The sequence below is a fragment of the Heteronotia binoei genome, chromosome 13 (genome assembly GCF_032191835.1).
Source record: "Heteronotia binoei isolate CCM8104 ecotype False Entrance Well chromosome 13, APGP_CSIRO_Hbin_v1, whole genome shotgun sequence".
Lineage (NCBI taxonomy): Eukaryota > Metazoa > Chordata > Lepidosauria > Squamata > Gekkonidae > Heteronotia > Heteronotia binoei.
Window position 1 is genome coordinate 17,138,604 of NC_083235.1, and position 21,722 is coordinate 17,160,325.

Consider the following 21,722-nt stretch of genomic DNA (forward strand, 5'->3'; position numbering starts at 1 on the left):
TCCTGCCGAGGGCTTTGAGAGGTTATCCTTTGCAGATAACAGTGTTCTTCTGTCCTACCCCCTAGAGTGGTGTAGCTGGGAATTAGGGGAGCTGAGACAGATTAGCAGATGTGCAAGGAGGAGAGTGGACGCAGCTGTGTTGCAGGGAAAAGATACGAAAGGAGGCAAAAGGATGTCCTAAAACTCAAAGGCAAAACATGGCGCTAGACCAGGTGTCCCCAAATGCATTGCATGTGCACACATTTTACAATTTTGAGAACAGGGCATGGGCATATAATAGGCACAGATTTGACTGCCATGGGGTACTGGGACCGATTACATCAGGGGTGTCAAACATGTGACCCAGGGGCCAAATCAAGCCCCCAGAGAGCTCCTATCAGGCCCCCGAGCAACTGGCTGTCATCTGCTTACTTCTCCCTCTCTCTTGCTTCCTCCTGCATCACAGCTTGCTTGGCCAGGCTTGCTCAATCACACAGGAGCTACAGAGCAAAGCCTCTGTTTTCTCCATTGGCTGAGGCTCCTTCCCCAGGAGCCTTGGCCAACAGAAGGAAGAAGCCTCTTGGCTCAGTAGCTCTGCTGTGCAATTGAGAGAGCCTGGATTGTACATGCGAGATACAAAGAAAACATCTTTAAGGCCAACAAGCGCTTATCTTTTAAGCATGTTTTATTTTAACTTAAAAAAAAATCTTTGTGTTTGTGTCTTTTATAGTTTATATCTCTGCTACCTGCCATTGCATTTTATGGCACACGTGGCCCGGTGTCACTAAGTCCCATTTGTGTCAGATCCAGCCCTCCTAACAGAGTTTGACACCCCTGAATTACATCATGTTGGGAAACTTAAGATAAGCAGCCCCCTACTAGGAAGTCAGTTATTTGGGGGCTCCCCTCATCCAGCGATGGGAAGAAAGCCAGGATTGGCTTTTTGTTTGGGAGAAGAGATGTTTTGGCGAAGAAGCGAATGCTCAAAATCCATCGGTGGGCTCAGGTTCTAGAGCAGGGGAGTGAAACATTTGGCCCATGGGACAGCATTGGCCCCTCCGCGGCTCTTATCTGGGCTGCAAGTGACTGGTCATTACCTTTATTGCCAGATGACAAAGGCTGTGCATTATGCCCCTGTATACTGTCCCAGTGCTAATGAATAATGGGCAGCGGAAGTGGGAGGTGGGTACCTTAAGCCTTAAATACAAAATAAAGGTCAAGGTAGTCCCCTGGGCAAGCACCAGTCGTTTCTGACTCGGGGGTGGCATTGCTTTTACAACATTTTCACGGCAGACTTTTTACGGGGTGGTTTGCCATTGCCTTCCCCAGTCATCTACACTTTCTCCCCAGCAAGCTGGGATACTCATTTTACTGACCTCGGAAGGATGGAAGGCTGAGCCAACCTCGAGCTGGCTACCTGAACCCAGCTTCCACCAGGATCGAATTCAGGTTGTGAGCAGAGCTTAGGACTGCAGTACTGCAGCTTTAACACTCTACGCCACTGGGCTCTAATTAGGGGGAGGGTCGGTGGCTCAGTGGTTGAGCATCTGCTTGGGAAGCAGAAAGTCCCAGGTTCAATCCCTGGCATCTCCAAAAAAGGGTCCAGGCAAATAGGTGTGAAAAACCTCAGCTTGAGACCCTGGAGAGCTGCTGCCAGTCTGAGAAGACAAGACTGACTTTGATGGACCAAGGGTCTGATTCAGTATAAGGCAGCTTCATATGTTCAAATACAAAATACAAACTTGCTTAAAATATTAACACTCTTCCACTGTTTCCTTAAAATCTACATAATGAGGTTCTGGACAGAAAGTGAGAAAGCAGAAAATTGTAGCCTGTCTACACTGTCATTGGGAACACCCTCCAACATAGTGCCCTGTATAAAGTTTGTATCTCTTGGCATTGTATTCCATGGCCCAGGCCAGCAAAGGGACATTTATGTCTGACCTGGCCTTTGTAGCAAATGAGTTCTACACCTCTGCTCTAAAAGATAGGCCATTTCTTGTTTTCTAAGTATTAATCTCCACTTGTGACCAGTGTTCCCTCTAAGCTGAGTTAGCGTGAGCCAGCTCACAATTTTTTAGCCTCCAGCTCACACATTTTTGTCTCGGCTCAGGAAAAATGGCCCTACAGCAAACTAATTTATGCAGCAGCTCACAACTTTCATGCCAGTAGCTCACAAAGTAGAATTTTTGCTCACAAGCCTCTACAGCTTAGAGGGAACATTGCCTGTGGCTTATCTCCTTTTTCTCTTTTTCCTTCCCCCAGGCCCAAACGCGGGTGCGCGGGTCTGGCCTAGGCGCCCGCGGGAGCTCCTACGGGGCGGTAGCGTCCGAGTCCTACCGGGAAGCCTTGCACAAGACCATGCTCACTCGTTTCAACGAGACGGAATGAGGGACTCTGGGAAGAGCCGTCGCCCCCTGTACAGTATTTTGCTGCTGACTGATCTCCCCCCTCCCCTCCCCAGTCCCACAGATGCACAGTGTCCTTTCCAAAATGGTCCTTTTGGTGGAGTTTCTTTTTTTAATTAAATGTTGAAATGGACACTAGAGTTAGGTGTGACGTCCATTTTTGAGACAAAGCGAAGAATTTGGCATTTCACTCTTAGGCACGCTGCTCGCACACAGAGTTCGGAAATGCACCCGTGTGGTGCGGCAGTGTAATTTCTTGTGCAACTGGTCCTGGCAAGAAGCAGGAAACACGTTTGTTGAATCACACTGGAGCCTGTCGTAAGCCCTGGCTTTCGGGGATCTCTCTGTGGCGGCAGCAGCTTCACCATGGCATTCAGTCATGCTTGGGTCGGCATGGAAGAGTTCGTTGTCCACCTGACAGGCAGGCCACTATGGAGTTCTAGAGTGTCCGGTGCAGCCCTTCCACCATCTCTACATAATGAGGTTCTGGAAAGAAAGTGAGAAAGCAGAAAGTTGTAGCCTGTCTACACTGTCAATGGGAACACCCTCCAATACACTCAAACGTTCATTATTTCTTCTTTCCATCTAAGGGGTAGTGACAGATGTTTGGAGGTCCGAGCCCTGCCTACCTTCATCAGGGTGGATGTAACCGTGCCTGATCAGGAAATCGAGAGCCACCATGGCACAGTTGGGCTTGAAGTCTGGCGAGCCAATGGCCTCTTTCACCTATAGCAGGAAGAAATCACACAGCTCAGCTTGATGTAGTGGAGAGCCAGTTTGATGTAGTGGTTAAGTGCGTGGATTCTTATCTGGGAGAACCGGGTTTGATCCCCGCCTCCTCCACTTTCACCTGCTGGAATGGCCTTGGGTCAGCCACAGCTCTGGCAGAGGTTGTCCTTGAAAGGGCAGCTGCTGTGAGAGCCCTCTCTGCCCCACCCACCTCACAGGGTGTCTGTTGTGGTGGGGAAGAAGATATAGGAGATTGTAAGCCGCTCTGAGTCTCTGATTCAGAGAGAAGGGAGGGGTATAAATCTGCAATTCTTCAGTGTTCCCTCTATGCCAAGTTAGTCGGGTTAGAACAGATAAAAAGAAGTACTTCACCCAAAGGGTGATAAACACATGGAATTCACTGCCACAGGAGGTGGCGGTGGCTACAAGCATAGACAGCTTGAAGAGGGAAATGGGTAAACATATGGAGCAGAGGTCCATCAGTGGCTATTAGCCACAGCGTATTGTTGGAACTCTGGGGCAGTGATGCTCTGTATGCTTGGTGCTTGGGGGGCGGGGAGGCAACAGTGGGCAGGTTTCTAGTGTCCTGGCCCCACTGATGGACCTCCTGATGGCACCTGAGTTTTTTGGCCACTGTGTGGCACAAGAGTGTTGGACTGGATGGGCCATTGGCCTGATCCAACATGGTTTCTCTTTATGTTCTCAAGTTAGCTCACAGTTTTTTACTCCAACTCACATATTTTTGCCTTAGCTCAGGAAAAATGGCCCCAGAGCAAGGTAATTTATTCAGTAGCTCTCAACTTTAATGCCAGTAGCTCATGAAGAAGAATTTTTGCTCATAAGACTTCACAGCTTACAGGGAGTACTGGATGTGGCATGTTCACTGCCACGCCACACCACTTGCGAAGAGTTCTGGAGAAGTGAAGGCTTGCATGCAATTGCGCTGTTTTATTTGGTCAGAGGTTGCAGAAATAACAAAAAACCAGTCTGCAGTATCCTTAGCATGCTTGCTTCTCCATGCTCCAGAACTCTACCCAAACTGAATGTTAAAGGGGTGGAGGGAGTATGTTTCAAGCTAACGATGGTGACAATCAGGGATGGAATTCTAGCGGGACCTCCTTTGCATATTAGGCCACACCCCTGATGTAGCCAATCCTCCAAGAGCTTACAAAAAAGAGTCTTGTAAGCTCTTGGGAGGATTGGCTACATCAGGAGGTGTGGCCTAATATGCAAAGAAGCTGCTAGAATTCCCCTCTGGTGACAACACTTGACTCGTGTCCTGTGTTCGACTGGGTCATGCCACTGTGAAATTGCACCTTGGCCTTCAGGGATGCAGGAAGGAGAAGAGTTGGGTTTATACCCCGTCCTTCATTCAGAGTGCCTTACAATCTCCTTTCCCTTCCTCTGCCCACAGCAGACACCCTGTGAGGCAGGTGGGGCTGAGAGAGCTCTGAGAACGGTGACTGACCCAAGGTCACCTAGCAGGCTGCAGGTGGAGGAGTGGGGAATCAAACCCGGTCCTCCAGACAGAGTCTGCCGCTCGTAACCACTCCACAAAACTGTTTCAGTGATGATTAACTTAAATGATGCAGTAGGTAAGGAGTGAACGGAAGCCAGGTTGCATAACATTATTTACTCTACAGGGAGCAGCAAACATTATATGGCCTGATTTCCTCTCCCCTCCCCTCCCCTGGTGTGTTTCACCAATTTCCCCCCCTTGGTGCTTACAGACTTCAGATTCTCATGATATTTCTGGGGGCTCCCTGTCCTACCAGGAGTAGCATTTTAAGCTACGGTGAGAGGCAGGTGAGGAAATCACACTCGATGGACAAAAATCACTGGCGGATCCTGACCACAGCCTTTGTTTGAGGATAGATAGGAAATACCCTGGGTGTAGAAAAGAGCTAAGAGTCCAGAAGCACCTTAAAGACAAACAGAACTTCCAGCGGGGGATGACCTTTCATGAGTCCAGATTTCAGAAACCTTTATTGGCATAACTCTTTTCCTCTAGGCTGCAGAGTCTTGTGAGCAAAAGTCCCACTTTGTGAGCTACTGGCATTAAAGCTGTGAGCTGCTGCATCCATTAGTTTGTGCTGGAGGCTAAAGAAACCTGTGAGCTAGCTCACGAACTCAGCTTAGAGGGAACGCTGGTCACCACTCGCTTCTTCAGAAGCTCCTCCCCTTCCACAAATTTTGTTAGGCTTTAAGGTGCTCCTGGACTCTTGCTCTTTTCTGTGCTACAGACAGACTTAACACGTCTACTCATCTCGATCTGTTTCCATGGCTGAATATTTGCCCCTTAGTGAAACAAACTGCCTAATATCCAGGGCACTGGGAACTTAAAAGGTAAAAAGCATCCATCTGGTCTGGAGTTCAAACTCGGTAATCCTCAAAAGGCAGCCTGTGGATTAAACCTGGGTCCCCAACCCCCCCCCCCTTTTTTGCTCATGGGTCCCGTTGCAATCCTGATACAAGGTGATGGGCGCGACCACAAAATGGACACCAGGAGAAGAAGGGGGTTGGACTAGATGACCCTGGAGGTCCCTTCCAACTCTGATTCTATAACCACAGATTTATATCCCGCCCTTCTCTCTGAGTCAGAGCGGCTTACAATCTCCCAGATATCCCCCCCCCACAACAGACACCCTGTGAGGTGGATGGGGCTGAGAGGGCTCTCACAGTAGCTGCCCGTTCAAGGACAACTTTCAAGGAGAGCCAGTTTGGTGTAGTGATTAAGTGCGTGGACTCTTATCTGGGAGAAATGGGTTTGATTCCCCACTCCTCCACTTGCAGGTGCTGGGATGGCCTTGGGTCAGCCATAGCTCTGGCAGAGGTTGTCCTTGAAAGGGCAACTGCTGTGAGAATCCTCAGCCCCACCCACCTCACAGGGTGTCTGTTGAGGTGGGGAGAAGATATAGGAGATTGTAAGCCGCTCTGAGTCTCTGATTCAGAAAGAAGGGCGGGGTATAAATCTGCAATACTTCCACGAGAGCTATGGCTGACCCACGGCCATTCCAGCAGCTGCAAGTGAAGGAGTGGGGAATCGAACCCGGTTCTCCCAGATAAAAGTCCGCACACTTAACCACTGCACCAAACTGGAGCAGTGGTGGCACTACACATAAAGGAAGTCCAGGTGCAGAAAATAAGAGTAATTTTTTAAAAATGTCTTGGGAAAGAGAAGCAAGAATAAAGCCAACACTGATGACGGCTACCACCAAAACATTGTTTTCATTTGCACAGCCGGCCGGATCGCCAGGGGCCAGTGAGAAGCCCTGCTGCACAGCAGCCCCACCTGGCCACACCCACTGTCGAAAAACACCACGGGTGCGAGGAAAGGCTTCAGTGAGGGCCACAGCACCCTTGGGCACCACGCTGGGGACCCCTGGGTTAAACAAAGCAAGACCGTGACTGCTACTGACGCCCACCGGAGGAATCTGGCTATTGCCTCAAGCAGGAATTTGCTTTTTAAAAAACATTTACAAGACTTCTAGGCCTGCCTTTCTTTCACAGAACTTGAAGCCCTGAGGTGGGCAACAACGCTTTCAAAACAAAACGCTTTCAAGGTGTTTTAAGAGCAGTGCTTTATTTCCCTCCGACAGGCTTTCCCATCCGCCCATCTTCAGGTTGCTCCGGGAGCCCTCCAGGGAATGTAAAATCCTCCCTGTCTTTTTTCCAAGAGGCTGCCTACAAATTTGGAGCAGCCATCAAATCACTGCAGAGGAAGGGCCAAGCTGCTCCCCCAGGGAATGCGTTTTTTTCTACTTTCCCCTGCCTGAAATACTCTTCGCTGGACAACCAGACTGTCTCTATCCAGCCTTATAAACATGGGGAAGATGACACTTATCTAGGAGAGGTATAGTCTCATTGCCTTATGAGTACGGCCAAAGGGCTCAGCCAATTTAAAAGAGGATTAGACAGATTCATGGAGGGATAGATCTGTCCATGATTACTAGTTGTGGTGACTGAGAGGAACCTTCACAATCAGAGGCACTAAGCCTCTGAATCCCACAGCCAGGAGGCAACATCAGGGGAAGACCTTGGCCTCTATGCCCCGTTGTTGGGCCTCCAACAAAAGAACTGGTTGGCCGCTGTGTGAGACAGAATGCTGAACCAGATGGAACCTCACTGGTCTGATCTGCAGGGCTCTTCTGATGTTCTTAGGAAGGCCTCGGTCTCTCTGCCCTGTTGTTGGCTCTCCAGAGGAACTGGCTGGCCAGTGTTTGTGACAAGCTACTGGATTAGATGAACCACTGATCTGATCCAGCAGGGCTCTTCTGATGTTCTTAGGAAGGCCTCGGCCTTTCTGCCCTGTCATTGGCCCTCCAGAGGAACTGGTTGGCCACTTTGAGGCAGGATGCTGGACTAGATAGACCACTGGTCTGATCCAGCAGGGCTCTTCTGATGTTCTTAGGAAGGCCTCGGCCTTTCTGCCCTGTCATTGGCCCTCCAGAGGGACTGGTTGGCCACTGTGAGGCAGGATGCTGGACTAGATAGACCACTGGTCTGATCCAGCAGGGCTCTTCTGATGTTTTTATGAAGGCCTCAGTCTCTCTGCCCTGTTGTTGGCCCTCCAGAGGAACTGGTTGGCCACTGTGTGAGGCAGGATGCTGGACTAGATGGGACCACTGATCTGACCCAGGAGGGCTGCACAACGAAGTATTGGATCTTTGTTGTACTCCCCTCCACTACACCAAAGTGACCTTACAAATATATATAAATTTCAGTTACCAACCTTGTGAAGTGGCCAGAGATAGAACTCCTGTACCTCTCCATCCCCCACCTGAGGCACAAAGTCTTCGGGCAGCTCAAGGTCAAATACAAATTGGCATTCAGGATAGATCTCCCCTTGATCACCCACGTAGGTGTAACTGGGGCGAGAGCAGGCAAAGGAAAGTTTTAGTAGCACATACAAGCAAGGTCCTGCTTGGAGAAACAGACTACAACAAGCAGGGGAAACTGTTTAGACAATGTTCTGAGGTTACTCTAGGACAGGGGTGGCCAGATTGGCTCAGGAGCCACATGTGGCTCTTTCACACATTGTGTGGCTCTTGAAGCCCGCACTACCCTGTTGGCTGTCTTGGAAAAGGCATTTGTCTTTCTCTGTCTGGGGCAAGTGATGCTCTGTATTCTTGGTGCCTGGAGGGGAGGGGCAACAGAGGGGGGGTGTTGGAGAGCCAGTTTGGTGTAGTGGTTAAATGTGCGGACTTTTATCTGGGAGAACCGGGTTTGATTCCCCACTCCTCCACACAGCTGCTGGAATGGTCTTGGGTCAGTCATAGCTCTGACAGAGGTTGTCCTTGAAAGGGCAGCTTCTGTCAGAGCTCTCTCAGCCCCACTGACCTCACAGGGTGTCTGTTGTGGGGGAGGAAGGTAAAGGAGATTGTGAGCCGCTCTGAGACTCTTCGGAGTGGAGGGCGGGATATAAATCCAATATCTTCTTCATCTTCTTCTAGTGTCCTGGCCCCACTGGTGCACCTCCTGATGGCACCTGATCTTTTTGGCCATGGTGCGACAGTGTTGGACTGGATGGGCCACTGGCCTATTCCAGCAGGGCTTCTCTATGTTCTTATTTGTCTGCCTGCCTTCCTTCCAACACTCAAACGTCTGATGTTCATGTCTTGCAGCTCTCAAAGATCTGACATTTATTCTATGTGGCTCTTACATTAAACAAGTTTGGCCACCCCTGGTCTAGGTCTAGGCTCTATCTTATCCTGATTCTGAATGCTCAGAGGGGACACCCCGTTTCCCAGCCACAAACCATCTCTCTGTCTCAGACCTCTCTTTGTGAAATCAGAAAGGTGTCTAGATGCAGCAGCTAGAGCAGGGGTGTCAAACATGCAGTTTGGGGGCCGAATCAGGGCCCTGGATGGCTCCTATCAGGCCCCCAAGAAACCGGCTGTCATCTGCTTCCTTCTCCCTCTCACTTCCTTCTGCATAACAGCTTGCTTTGCCAGGCTCGCTCAATTGCACAGGAGCTACAGAGCAAAACCTCTATTTTCTGCATTGGCTGAGGCTCCTCCCTTGAGGAGGAAGGAGGGAGGAATAGCATGCTTTGCCAGGCTCTCTCAATCACACAGCAGAGCTACTGAGCCAAGTCTCTCTTCCTTCTATCGGCTGAGGTGCCCCCCCAGGCCCCTGGGGAAGGGAGGAAAGAGCCAGAGCTTCCTTTGCCCAGTTCCCTGGATCCCATGGGAGAAATACAAAGAAAGCACCTTTAAGACCAATGAGTGCTAATGTTTTAAGCATGTTTTAATTTTTTTAACAATGTGTATTTGTGTTTGTGTCCTTTATAAAATCTATATCTCTGCTACCTAATCTTAAATAGGTACACACATGGCCTGGCCCAGCCCAACAAGGTCTCATTTATGTCAGATGCGGCCCTCATAACAAATGAGTTTGACACCCCGGAGTTAGAGCTTACATGCTTCTGAACATCCAGCCACAGTGACTAAAGGGATCTTCCACATTCAGGGACACTAAACCTCTGGATCCCAGTGGAGGCAACATCAGGGGAAGGTCTTGGCCTCTATGGCTTGTTGGACCTTCTGAGGAACGGCTGCCCACTTTGTGGGAGGGGATGCTGGACTAGATGAATCACTGGCCTGATCCAGCAAGGCTGCTATGGACATGACTGTGCTCAAGCTATTTGCTGCATGAAAGCAATCGTAGCTTCCATATTCAGTGATCCTCCCTCCCACGCTTTCACAGCTTTATGTATGTGATTCAGCTTTTCAGTTAGTCTGCCTCTGTTTGCAGCACAGCAAGAGGGGAACTAGTAGTAGAAGAAATTTGATTTATGTCCCGCCCTATACCCTGAATCTCAGAGCGGTCAAAATCTCCTTTACCTTCCCCCCCCCCCACAACAGATACCCTGTGAGGTAGGTGGGGCTGAGAGACCTCTAACAGCATCTGCCCTTTCAAGGACAACTCCTATGAGAGCTATGGCTGACCCAAGGCCATTCCAGCAGTTGCAAGTGGAAGAGTGGGGAATCAAACCCGGTTCTCCCAGATAAGAGTCCGCGCACTTAACCACTGCACCAAACTGGCTCTCCTAGTAACAATGGACACAGCAAACTGGGTATAGAAGGCCACGGAAACAGGAAGGAGCATCCATGGGGCTGCCCTTAGAACACTGATCCCTATTGTGCAGGGCTTTTTTTTTTGTAGCAGGAACTCCTTTGCATATTAGGCCACACACCCTGCTGATGTAGCCAATCTTCCTGGAACTTACAGGGCCTAGAAGAAGATATTGTATGTATATCCCATCTTATACTCTGAATCTTAGAGCCTCAGAGCAGTCACAATCTCTTTTACTTTCTCCCCCCACCCACAACAGACACCTTGTGAGGTGGGTGGGGCTGAGAGAGCTCTCACAGCAGCCTCCCTTTCAAGGACAACCTCTACGAGAGCTATGGCTGACCCAAGGCCATTCCAGCAGCTGCAGGGATGGGGAATCAAACCCGGTTTTCCCAGATAAGAGACCATGCACTTAACCACTACACCAAACTGGCTCTCCTACTGTAAGCTCTTGGAGGACTGGCTATACTGGGGTGTGTGGCCTAATATGCAGAGGAGTTTCTGCTACAAAAAAAAGCCCTGTTGATACGTAACTGCGCAAAAATCATTCTGCGCTTTTAATTTCAAGGCTTCAGACTTTTCTGTGCGCTGGGAAAAGTCAGAAAATGGTTTTCTTTACCAAAGTCCTCAGCAAAATACAGGTTTCTGGAACGGTGCAATGAACTTGCACCTACACAAAATATAAATAGCCTTTTTTAGACATATCCCCTGACAGCTGGCAGTTTGCTTTGCCTCTGTTAGCCCGAGAGCAAAGCCCTTCCTAGCTGTCAAATGTGCGCTTCCAGCTATGCAGCCGCACGTTACCGTCTCCCAAGTCTGATGATCTTACGCGATGGTCCCCACAGGCTTAGCTTGGGCGGCGAGGGAGGCAGGTATGCAAGCTTCTTCCTGGCATTCCTTCACCAGTGTGTCTCTGACCCCCAGCCCTGATGCGACCCCGCCAGCGACCTACGGGAAGGAAAACGAATGAGATTCTTGCAATCTATCATCCCCAAACTTGCGTCCTGCCACTGTCCCTAGCCAGGTGGGCAGCCTTGTTGGTCTGAAGCAACGGAACGAAGTAGGAGTCAAGGAGCACCTTTAAGATCAACAAAGTTTTATTCAGAATGGAAGCTTTCATATGCATGCATGCTTCATCAGTCAGTAGCTTAGGGAGGGACGGTGGCTCAGTGGTAGAGCATCTGCTTGGGAAGCAGAAGGTCCCAAGTTCAATCCCTGGCATCTCCAACCAAAAAGGGTCCAGGCAAGTAGGCGTGGAAAAACCTCAGCTTGAGACCCTGGAGAGCTGCTGCCAGTCTGAGTAGACGATACTGACTTTGATGGACTAAGGGTCTGAGTCAATATGAGGCAGCTTCGTATGTTCACATGTACAATGGAATGGGGTACTGTGAGCAGAGCTGCATATAGCTGGTGGGCAGTGGCTAAGAACGCAAAGAGGTATAAAGAATCCAAAGAGCCCCGTGGTGCAGAGCGGTAAGCTGCAGTACTGCAGTTCAAGCTCTGCTCATGACCTGAGTTCGATCCCAGCAGAAGCTGGGTTCAGGTAGCCGGTTCAAGGTTGACTCAGCCTTCCATCCTTTTGAGGTCAGTAAAATGAGCACCCAGCTCGCTGGAGGGAAAGTGTAGATAACTGGGGAAGGCAATGGCGGACCACCCCGTAAAAAGTCTGCCATGAAAACGTCATGATATGACGTCACCCCAGAGTCGGAAACGACTGGTGCTTGCACAGGGGACTACCTTTTACCTTTTTAAGCTTTTGTACGCATGCATATTTCATCAGACAGTGGAATGGGGTACAGTGAGCAGAGCTACATATAGCTGGTGGGCAGTGGTAAAGAATCCAAAGAGCCCCATGGTGCAGAGCTCTGCTCAGGACCTGACTTCAATCCCGGCGGAAGCTGGATTCAAGTAGTTGGCTCAAGGTTGAGTCAGCCTCCCATCCTTCTGAGGTCAGTAAAATGAGGACCCAGTTTGCTGGGGGGGGGAAGTGTCAATGACTGGGTAAGGCAATAGCAAGCCACCCCATAAAAAGTCTGCCATGAAAGCGTTGTGAACGTCGGTAACGACTGGTGCTTGCACAGGGGATCACCTTTACCTTTATAAAGAATCCAATCGCAAAATAGTGGTATTAACAAATTTAAACAAGGCTTGGTCTGAATAGCATTTGCGTGGGAAACCAATAAAACAGTTCCATGTCCGAACAGGAGGACGAGGCAACAAATGTTGTCTGTTAATTGCCCTATTGCCTGCAAGTCTGCTTAACCCAGACTTCCAAGCAACAGAGCAATTAACAGACAACATACGAAAGCTTCCATTCTGAATAACACTTTGTTGGTCTTAAAGGTGCTACTGGACTCCTACTCTGTCCCTAACCTAGTGAGAGCTGCTGCTCCACAGTCTCTCCTTTTGTCAGTCAGAACAGGGCATCCAGACTCCAAAGTATCGTCAGTTGGCACAAAGAATACATGAAGCATTTCCCAGTTTACTCTATGGCTTTAACGGCTGCATAGGAGAGGAAAGCCGCCTTTCTCAATGCTGGGGGGGGGGGGGGGACTCAGAGCTGAAGTGTTCTTGTCTTCTGTATAAACACACTAAGGCAGCTGTTAGTCCTGTCCTGTCCTGTCCTTTCTTTCTTACATGCCCAGGGAAATGCTGATCGCCACTTGGGGGCCAGGAAGCCATTTTCTCCAGGCCTCTTTGGCCAGGGAAGCAAAAGCCTCAAAAGGAAGTTTAGAATGCTTAGGGGTTAAAGGTTAAAAACATCAATAAAGTACAGGTGTTTATAACAAAAGCATATAAAAACCTTGCAGGCGGCCCAAATGAAGCCTCATAAAATCATTCCAAGTGACAAATGTACTTGAAAGATAATAGCTCCTTCCTCCTTCCCTCCCTCCCTCCGGCTCTCAAACCTCTGATGTTTCTTCTATGTGGATAAAGACAAGCTGGAACGGGTCCAGAGGAGGGCGACGAAGATGGTGAGATGTCTGGAGACCAAGTCTTATGAAGAAAGGATGAAGGAGCTGGGCATGTTTAGACTGGAGAGCAGGTGGCTGAGAGGTGATACGATCACCAAGTACTTGAAAGGCTGTCATATAGAGGATGGTGTGGAATTGTTTTCTGTGTCCCCAGAAGGTAGGACCAGAACCATTGGGTTGAAATTAAATCAAGAGAGTTTCCAGCTTAACATTAGGAAGAACTTCCTGACCGTTAGAGTGGTTCCTCAGTGGAACAGGCTTCCTCGGGAGGTGGTGGGTTCTCCTTCCTTAGGTTTTTAAACAGAGGCTAGATGGCCATCTGACAGCACTGAGGATCCTGTGAATTTAGGGGGAGGTATCTGTGAGTTTCCTGCATTGTGCAGGGGGTTGGACTAGATGACCCTGGAGATCCCTTCCAACTCTACGATCCTATGAGTATTGTGCTCTTCCTCTTACGGTGATGTTCATGGAGTACAGTCATCCTCAAAAACACCCTGGGGAGAGTTTAGACTTGAGGACACTGTCTTCCTCAGGGCTCTCCACTAAGCATTGTAATTAACTGTGCACTTTTATCCAGGCTCGGCACAACAGTGAAGCCAGTCCACTAATACAGGGAGCAAATTTTCACCTGAGTACTGCACACTGTTGCCTCGTGCTCACCATCTTCGAGTACTCGAAGGGCTGCCATATAGAGGAGGGCGTGGAATTGTTTTCTGTGGTCCCAGAAGGTAGGACCAGAACCATTGGGTTGAAATTAAATCAAAAGCGTTTCCAGCTCAACATGAGGAAGAACTTCCTGACTGTTAGAGCGGTTCCTCAGTGGAACAGGCTTCCTCAGGAGGTGATGGTCTCTCCTTCCTTAGAGGTTTTGAAACAGAGGCTGGATGGCCATCGGACAGCACTGAGGATCCTGTGAATTTAGGGGGAGGTATCTGTGAGTTTCCTGCACTGTGCAGGGGGTTGGACTAGATGACCCTGGAGGTCCCTTCCGATGCTACGATTCTATGATTCTTTCACTAAGCAAGTTTGGCACTCCTGAGTTTGGGGATCCCTGGAATAGGGCAATTGGTGACCCCTCAAGCCCAGCAGGTTCCCTTTCTGCGTAAGCGAATGGTGTTATCATAAAACAGGTCCTCCACACTGAATTAGCTAAAGCTCTAGTTCTGTCACTTACAAGGTTGTCCAACAGGCCAGGGTAAGTGGGCTTGTTCTGGGCGCGACGGCCCAGCCACATAAGCAGCTCTCCGTTTCGCCAAGTGTAGCCGTTCAGGTGGGCGCCGTAGCACTTCACTCCCAACAGTGCTGGCGGGTGAAAGAGGAAGAAATACTCGCTGACTTCATTTTGCACGGCTTTCTTGCCAAGGCTCAAAGAGGCTTACAAAGTATTTGGAAATTTCAATCGTACGACATGCAGAGAGCCAATGGATTTATTTAGTTAGATCTTACATTTATAACCCGCCCTCCCCTGTAAAGCAGGGCTCAGGGCGGATAGTGACATGCAGAGTTCCCTCTAAGCTGAGTTAGTGCGAGCTAGCTCACAGTTTTTTAGCCTCCAGCTCACACACTTTTGTCTTCGCTCAGGAAAGATAGCTCCAGAGCAAACTAATTTATGCAGTGGCTACAACGAAAATGCCAGTAGCCAAGGCTTTTTGTTTTCTTGTAGAAAAAGCCCAGCAGGAACTCATTTGCAAATTAGGCCACGCCCCCCCGGCACCAAGCCAGCCGGAATTGTGTTCCTGTGTGTTCCTGCTCAAAAAAAAGGCCCTGCCAGTAGCTCATGAAGTAGAGTTTTTGCTCACAAGACTCCACAGCTTAGGGAGAGTACTGGTAACAAGCATGGTCGAAACCCTCTAACAAGCATTTAAAACAACTCTAAAATCTGCAGCAATCAGTCATCAATAAGATGGCCCATAAAGAGAGCACAAATAGTGCCTCATGTTCTGGCAATAAGAGGGGGAGGCGGAGATGGAACAAAAAAAAAAAGAGAAGGAAATCGGCTGGATTTAAAATTGTCACTGACCTCAATCATAGGCCTCAGAAATGGTCGGGACCACGGAGGTACAGAAAGAAACACACTCTCTCCATTTACAAAATAGTAACAATATGTAATACAAACTGCATTCACCAAAACACCTTGAATAAGCAATACACTAATGCAGTTACAAAACCACCCCGTGAACAACGTAGCTACTATCCAGAATTCATAATGATTTATTATGAGTCCGACAAAAAAACAGAACTCGTCCAATTTCGTTTAGTGGATGTACTATCCTTCCTCAAGGGATCGTCTTGTCATATATATTGGAACAGTAGACTTTAAGTGCCTACATTTCCTGGCTTCCTTAAGTTCTTAGTTATTTTTTTATTTTTATTCATGGAACGCCTTTACCAATTTGTATCCATCAACATTCAGCTGTGTTGTGCTGCCTTCCTTCCTTCCTTCCTCCCTCCCTCCCTCCTTCCTACACCTGACATTCATAACTTGTGGCTCTCAAACATCTAACATTCATGACTTGCGGCTCTCAAACATCTGACATTTATTCTATGTGGCTCTTACATTAATTAAGTTTGGCCACCCTTGAGCGAAGCTGAAGAGCCTGATCTTCCTTGAGTCACCAGGGGCCAGTCACCAGAGGTCCACATGACTTCCAGGTGCAAGCACACAATCATACACAAACGCACACAAATACAAAAAAAGAGAGAAATGAAGGCATTTTTTAAAAGCCATTCAGACTCACGGGCAGCAGCACGCTCCATGCCAAAAAGAGGCGAGTCACAAAAGTAAGGCATCACATTGTAGAGCTGAAAGAAAAATGATTTTTCAAGTTTAACGGGCTCCTCTGGTTCCTAATCTTCCACCCTCTTCCTAATTGGAGCCCGGAATTCTAAACAGTATCCTTCCCAAATGGTCTTCCCTGAGTTCCTTTTCAAGAAAGGAAGGAAGGATGTTTGGGACCACACACAAACCCTGGCTGTGGTGTCCGAAGGCCTCACCTCTTCTCTCCACTCCTTCAGGCAGGGAAACGCTTGTTGTTCCCTCAGATCCTTGAGAACCCCTTGCACAGCGGCTGTTCTCTCCTCAAAGGAGGCCAGGTGCTTGTTCAGCTCCAAGCAAGCAGGGGCCTCGTCGCCTTGAGACACTGAGAAAACAGATGGATACTGACGGAGACGCTGGGCCACGGACTGTGGCACGTGGCCCACATGCTGCCCGGCCACCATGAAAGGCAGGCACAGAGCCTTTGGAGAACCTAGAAAGACAACGATCCGTATCAGTCCCTATAAATTGCATAATCTTCATACCTACAGCTAGCCGTCCTTCCTTCCTTCTCTCAAACACCAGACAGTCATATCTTGTGGCTCTCAAACATCTGATGTTTATTCTATGAGGCTAGCCTAATCTTGGCAGATCTCAGAACCAAAGCAGGGTCAGCCCTGATTAGACCTTGGATGGGAAACCACCCGGGAAGTCCAGGGTTGCTAGGCAATGGCAAACCACCTCTGAATGTCTCTTGCCTTGAAAACCCTATTGCCAAACTTGATTAACGTAAGAGCCGTATAGAATAAACATCAGGTGTTTGAGAGCCACAAAGAAGGAAGGAAGGAAAGAAAATAGATGGGGAGGAAAGAAAGAGAGGTGGAAAGAAAGCAACTTTAATTTTAAATGCATTCTCCAAGTCTCTGGCTGGTTTGGCGCAGTGATTTAAAGAGACAAATGCCTTCTCCACACTGGCCAACGGGCTTTGAGAGCCACACAATATGTATGAAAGAGTTGGGTCACCCCTGTCCTATTGGGTCACTGTAAGTCATCTGCGAGGGCAAAATAAAAAAAGCCAGAAGTCAATTTTTGAAAAATTTATTTACATTGTTTACAGTCTACCTTTCTCACTGGGATTCAAGGTGGATTACATGGAATAAATCAATACAATCAATGGAGTGGGGACATCTCATAGATAATGCACAGGATTTGATTGGTGGAAATATGGGAAATATGGGAACCAACCAAAGGTGAAGAACAGCGTAAGTATTAAACATGAAACGAAAACAATGAGACGTGGCCTTTGCCTAAAAATTCCCTATGCAACCTCTAATTTCTCCACTAGATTCTATGGGGCTGTTATTTCTCCAATCACAACATGACTTGCAGCAGTTACCAAAAGTCTTATTTTAAAACAGAACTTTAAATCAGCAGTTCTCAAGTTTCTTGGTATGGTGACCCACAAATCCAAATTTATTTGGCATGGTATCCTTTCCAGGGCTGGCCCAAAAGTTTTCTGATGCCCTAGGAAAGCCATAACCTTAGCAGTCATCTAGTTCAGCATTCCATTTTCAACAGCAGGTGTGGCCAAGCTTGCTTAATGTAAGAGTCACATAGAATAAACATCAGATGTTTGAGAGCCACAAGACATGAACGTCAGATGTAGGTTGGTAGGTAGGAGAAGAAGAAGAAGATGATGATGATGATAACGACACTGGATTTATATTCCGCCCTCCACTCAAGAGTCTCAGAGTGGCTCACAATCTCCTTTATCTTCCTCCCCCACAACAGACACCCTGTGAGGTGGGTGGGGCTGAGAGGACTCTCACAGCAGCTGCCCTTTCAAGGACAACTCTTGTGAGAGAGCTATGGCTGACCCAAGGTGCAAGTGGAGGAGTGGGGAATCAAACCCAGTTCTCCCAGATAAGAGTCCACACACTTAACCACTACACCCAACTGGCTGGAAAGAAGGAAGGAAGGAAGGAAGGCAAAGTGGAAAGAGAGCAAGCAGATGGGAGGAAGGAGGGGGTGGTCGAAAGAAAGCAACTTTAGCTTTAAATGCATTCTCCAAGTTGCTGGCTGGCTTGGCGAAGTGATTTAAAGAGACAAATGCCTTCTCCAAGATGGCTGATGGGGCAGTGGGGGCTTCAAGAGCCACACAATATGTGTGAAAGAGCCGCAAGTGGCTCCCAAGGTGCAGTTTGGTCACCTCTGTTCTACAGTGACTGGCCAGATGTTCCTGAGAAACCAACAAACATCGTAGGAAGATTGCAGCTGTCCCGCACTGTGAACCCCAAGTAAGCAGCATTTTGCATACAGAGGTTACATTCCAGCCTCTGACCAGGCCTTCTGTCTCTATTATTCCCGCTAATCTCCCTTAAGAGTCTAAGAAACTCACTCTAATAACTATCAGGACACATTTCATTTGATCAACGTGTTCTATGCAGGGGAGAAATAACAACGGATGATTCTGCTTCTAGTGTCAGATCTGGGTTTGAAAATGCAAAAGAGCAACAGAAACGGCAGGGACAGCCATTAGGGAAGGCCGGTCTATGGCTCAAACCCAAGGTTGGGACCCAGAAGTGAGAAACGCAGCTTTAAATGAAAGCGTTTCTACTTCCAGAGCAGGCTGTACACACACAAAGGTTCACAAAGCATGCATTTTTGAATACTGAAGCTAGCAAAGTTCAATCACGTTCAGTTCAGTTCACTGTAAGCAGGACTACATTGGACGAGCACCAATGAAGGCGGCAAAGGAGACGCAGCGCAGTTAACAACATCATTCCTCACTCCTCTCCCACTGTATCCCAACGACAACCCTGTGAGGAAGGCTAGGTTGAGAGAGAGGGAGCGGCCACCCAAGATCACCCAGCAAGTTTTCCTGGCAGAATGGGGGCTCTCTTGGATCCTATCCCAATACTCCACCTGCTATACCATTAAGAAGAAGAATGCAGATTTATATCCCTCTTTTCTCTCTGAATCAAAGACTCAGAGTGGCTCACAATCTCCTTTACCTTCCTCCCCCACAACAAACACCCTGTGAGGTGGGTGGGGCTGAGAGGGCTCTCACAGCAGCTGCCCTTTCAAGGACAACTCCTACGAGAGCTATGGCTGAGCCAACGCCATTCCAGCAGCTGCAAGTGGGGAATCACACCCGGTTCTCCCAGATAAGAGTCCACACTTAACCACTACACCAAAAATAACTTGCTATTATAACTCATCCGCTTCATTCCTTCTGCCTTTCCCATTCATAAATATAGATGAAGCTGTCTTAGAGCAAATTAGACCGCTATTCAGGCTGTTCCTGGTGCTCCCAGATCTCCAGCGGAGAAAGTTCTAATTCTTTCCCAGCACCTGCAATGTAAGATCCTGCAACTAAGATCCTATCTGGGATTTTGTGGGGTTGCCAACTCCCAAATTCCTGGACCTTTGAGGGTGGATCTTGGGGAATAGGGTTGCCAATCCCCAGGTGGGGGCAGGGGATCCCCCCGTTTGGAGGCCCTTCCCCCACTTCAGGCTCATCAGAAAGCAGAGCGGGGGGGGGGAAGGGAAATTGCTGGGCACTCCATCATTCCCTATGGAGACCGATTCCCATAGGGTATAATGGAGAATTAACCCGTTGGTATCTGCGGCTCGGGGGGAGGGCTGTTTTTTGAGAGAGAGGCACCAAATTTGTAGCATAGCATCCAATACCTCTCCTCAAAACACCCCCTAAGTTTCAAAAAGTTTGGACCAGGGGGTCTAATTCTATGAGCACCAAAAGAAGGTGACTCTATCCTTCATTATTTCCAAAGGAGAGAAGGCATTTAAAAGGTGTGCGGTCCCTTTAAATGTGATGGCCAGAACTCTCTTTGGAGTTCAATGATGCTTGCCCCACCCTTTCTCCTGGCTCCACCCCCAAAGTTCCCAGATATTTTTTGAATTGGACATGGCAACCCTCTTGGAGGGACCTCAGCAAGAAATAATGCAATGGAGCCCGCCCTCCAAAGCAGCCATTTTCCCCAGAGGGACTGATCGTTATACTTTAGAGATCCTCTGTGATTCCGGGAGATCTCCAGGCCCCACCTGGAGGCAGCCAACCCAATCCCTCTCCCCCATTCTATGCCAGCCAAATCCTGCTTTGAGGGGTAATTCCCTAGGAAACCTCTTTGTCCCTCCACCTTCCGCAGCCGCACCGGCTCCGTGGAAAGAATCCATCCTCCGCAGCAATTCCCGGACCCGCTCAGACCACCCGGGAGCCGCCATGATCCTCGTGCTCGAAAGCCCCGCCTCCCAGCCAATCACATGTCGCTCCTGTAGAAAGCATAGCGCTGATTGGCTCCACGGGTCCGTCAGTCGGGATTAAAATGTTTTTCTGTCTTAAACGCAGATGACATGAAACGCAAAATAATCTGCAAGTCCCGTTCAGCCGAAGCGAATTTTACCCAAAACAGTGCCGAATATGGGAATTACTTATTTGAATGGGTGTGTGTTGAATTACTTTTTGCATTTACTTATTTGAATCTGTGGGAGATTGGGTTGCCAGTAGGCTTCCCAATCCCCAGGTCCCAGCGGGAGATCCCCTGGTTTTACAGGCTTCCCCCCTCCCCCAGCCAGCTGGCTGGCGGGGGAAGCTCCACCCCCACAGCCATTATGCACCTCCAGGAACGATTCCCATAGGGAATGATGGGGAATTGATCTGCGGGTGTCAGGGGCTCTGGGGGGGCTGTTTTTTGAGGTAGAGGTGCCAAATTTTCTGTATAGCATCTAGTGCCTCTCCCCAAAATACCTCCCAAGTTTCAAAAGGATTGGACCAGGGGGTCCAATTCTGTGAGCCCCAAAAGAAGGTGCCCCTATCCTTCATTATTTTCTATGGAAGGAAGGCATTCTAAAAGGTGTGCTGTCCCTTTAAATGTGATGGCCAGAACTCCCTTGGAGTTCAATTATGCTTGTCACACCCTTGCTCCTGGCTCCGCCCCCAATGTCTCCTGGCTCCACCCCCAAATTCTCCTGGCTTCACCCCCAAACTAAGTCCCCAGATATTTCTTGAATTGGACTTGGCAACCCTAGTTGCCAGCCTCCAGGTGGGGCCTGGAGACCTCCCGGAATTACAGAGGATCTCCAAAGTACAAATCAGTTCTTCTGGGGGAAATGGCTGCTTTGGAGGGCGGACTGTATTGCATTATATCTTATATTTAAAATCCTCTCCCCAAACCCTGTCCTTTCCCAGGCTGTGCCCCCAAATCTCCAGGAATTTACCAAACTGGGGTTGGCAGCCTTAAGGTGGCAACACGTGTGTGTGTGTGTGTGTGTGTGTGTGTAATTCGTGTATGTATAATTTATGTTATATAACAGTGAATTACTTATTATATTTACTTAGTAAGTAAGTAAGTAAAATTTTATTTATATCCCGCCCTCCTCCGCCGAAGCAGGCTCAGGGCGGCTAACAACATTTAAAAGTGAACAATACAATAATGACATTAAAATCACATTAAAACCAATCAATAGTCAGTTAAAATATTTCTAAATTTGACACTATTTAAATCTGGCAGTAAACATTATTGTTTGACACTATGTCTGTCAGATGGTGTAGTGGTGATGGATCTGTGTATGTGTGCATTCTTTTTTTCAGAGAGTGTGTTTTAAAAACACACTTGCAACAAGGCAGGAGTCTTTCTGTGCAAGAAAATTTGGACATGGGGCAAGTGAGGTTGCCATTTTCATGGTGGGACCTGGAGTATACCTGGAATTACAAGTGCTCCCCATAGTGCAAAGATCAGTTCCCCTAGAGCAGGGGTGAGAAACCTCCATCCTGAGGGC

The 21,722-nt window shown here is 48.5% G+C and overlaps 2 protein-coding genes across 3 annotated transcripts in view; one reads left to right on the plus strand and one right to left on the minus strand.

The window, feature by feature from the left end:
• The window catches only part of RBM10 (RNA binding motif protein 10), a 32,940-nt gene extending 30,504 nt beyond the window's left edge, over positions 1-2,436 (plus strand). Inside the window, exon 23 of the mRNA XM_060252912.1 lies at positions 2,245-2,436. Within this exon, the coding sequence (XP_060108895.1) occupies positions 2,245-2,370 (126 nt within the window). The 3' untranslated portion in view covers positions 2,371-2,436. The remainder of the gene's footprint in view (positions 1-2,244) is intronic.
• A 43-nt stretch (positions 2,437-2,479) lies between these two features.
• Positions 2,480-20,191, minus strand: LOC132581591 (uncharacterized). 2 transcript variants are annotated; one of them, XM_060252910.1, is made up of 8 exons: positions 20,099-20,191; positions 16,163-16,416; positions 15,907-15,970; positions 14,343-14,470; positions 11,023-11,141; positions 7,849-7,984; positions 3,017-3,113; positions 2,480-2,873 (listed from the first exon to the last, which is right to left on the minus strand). In XM_060252910.1, exons 1-8 carry the CDS (start codon positions 20,166-20,168, stop codon positions 2,827-2,829), a joined length of 915 nt encoding a protein of 304 aa, XP_060108893.1. In that variant the 5' UTR covers positions 20,169-20,191; the 3' UTR covers positions 2,480-2,826. The 2 variants fall into 2 exon arrangements, with proteins under 2 accessions (XP_060108893.1, XP_060108894.1); XM_060252911.1 differs by having other exon boundaries at positions 2,757-2,873; positions 7,845-7,984; positions 20,099-20,184.
• Between the last annotated feature and the right edge of the window lie 1,531 nt (positions 20,192-21,722).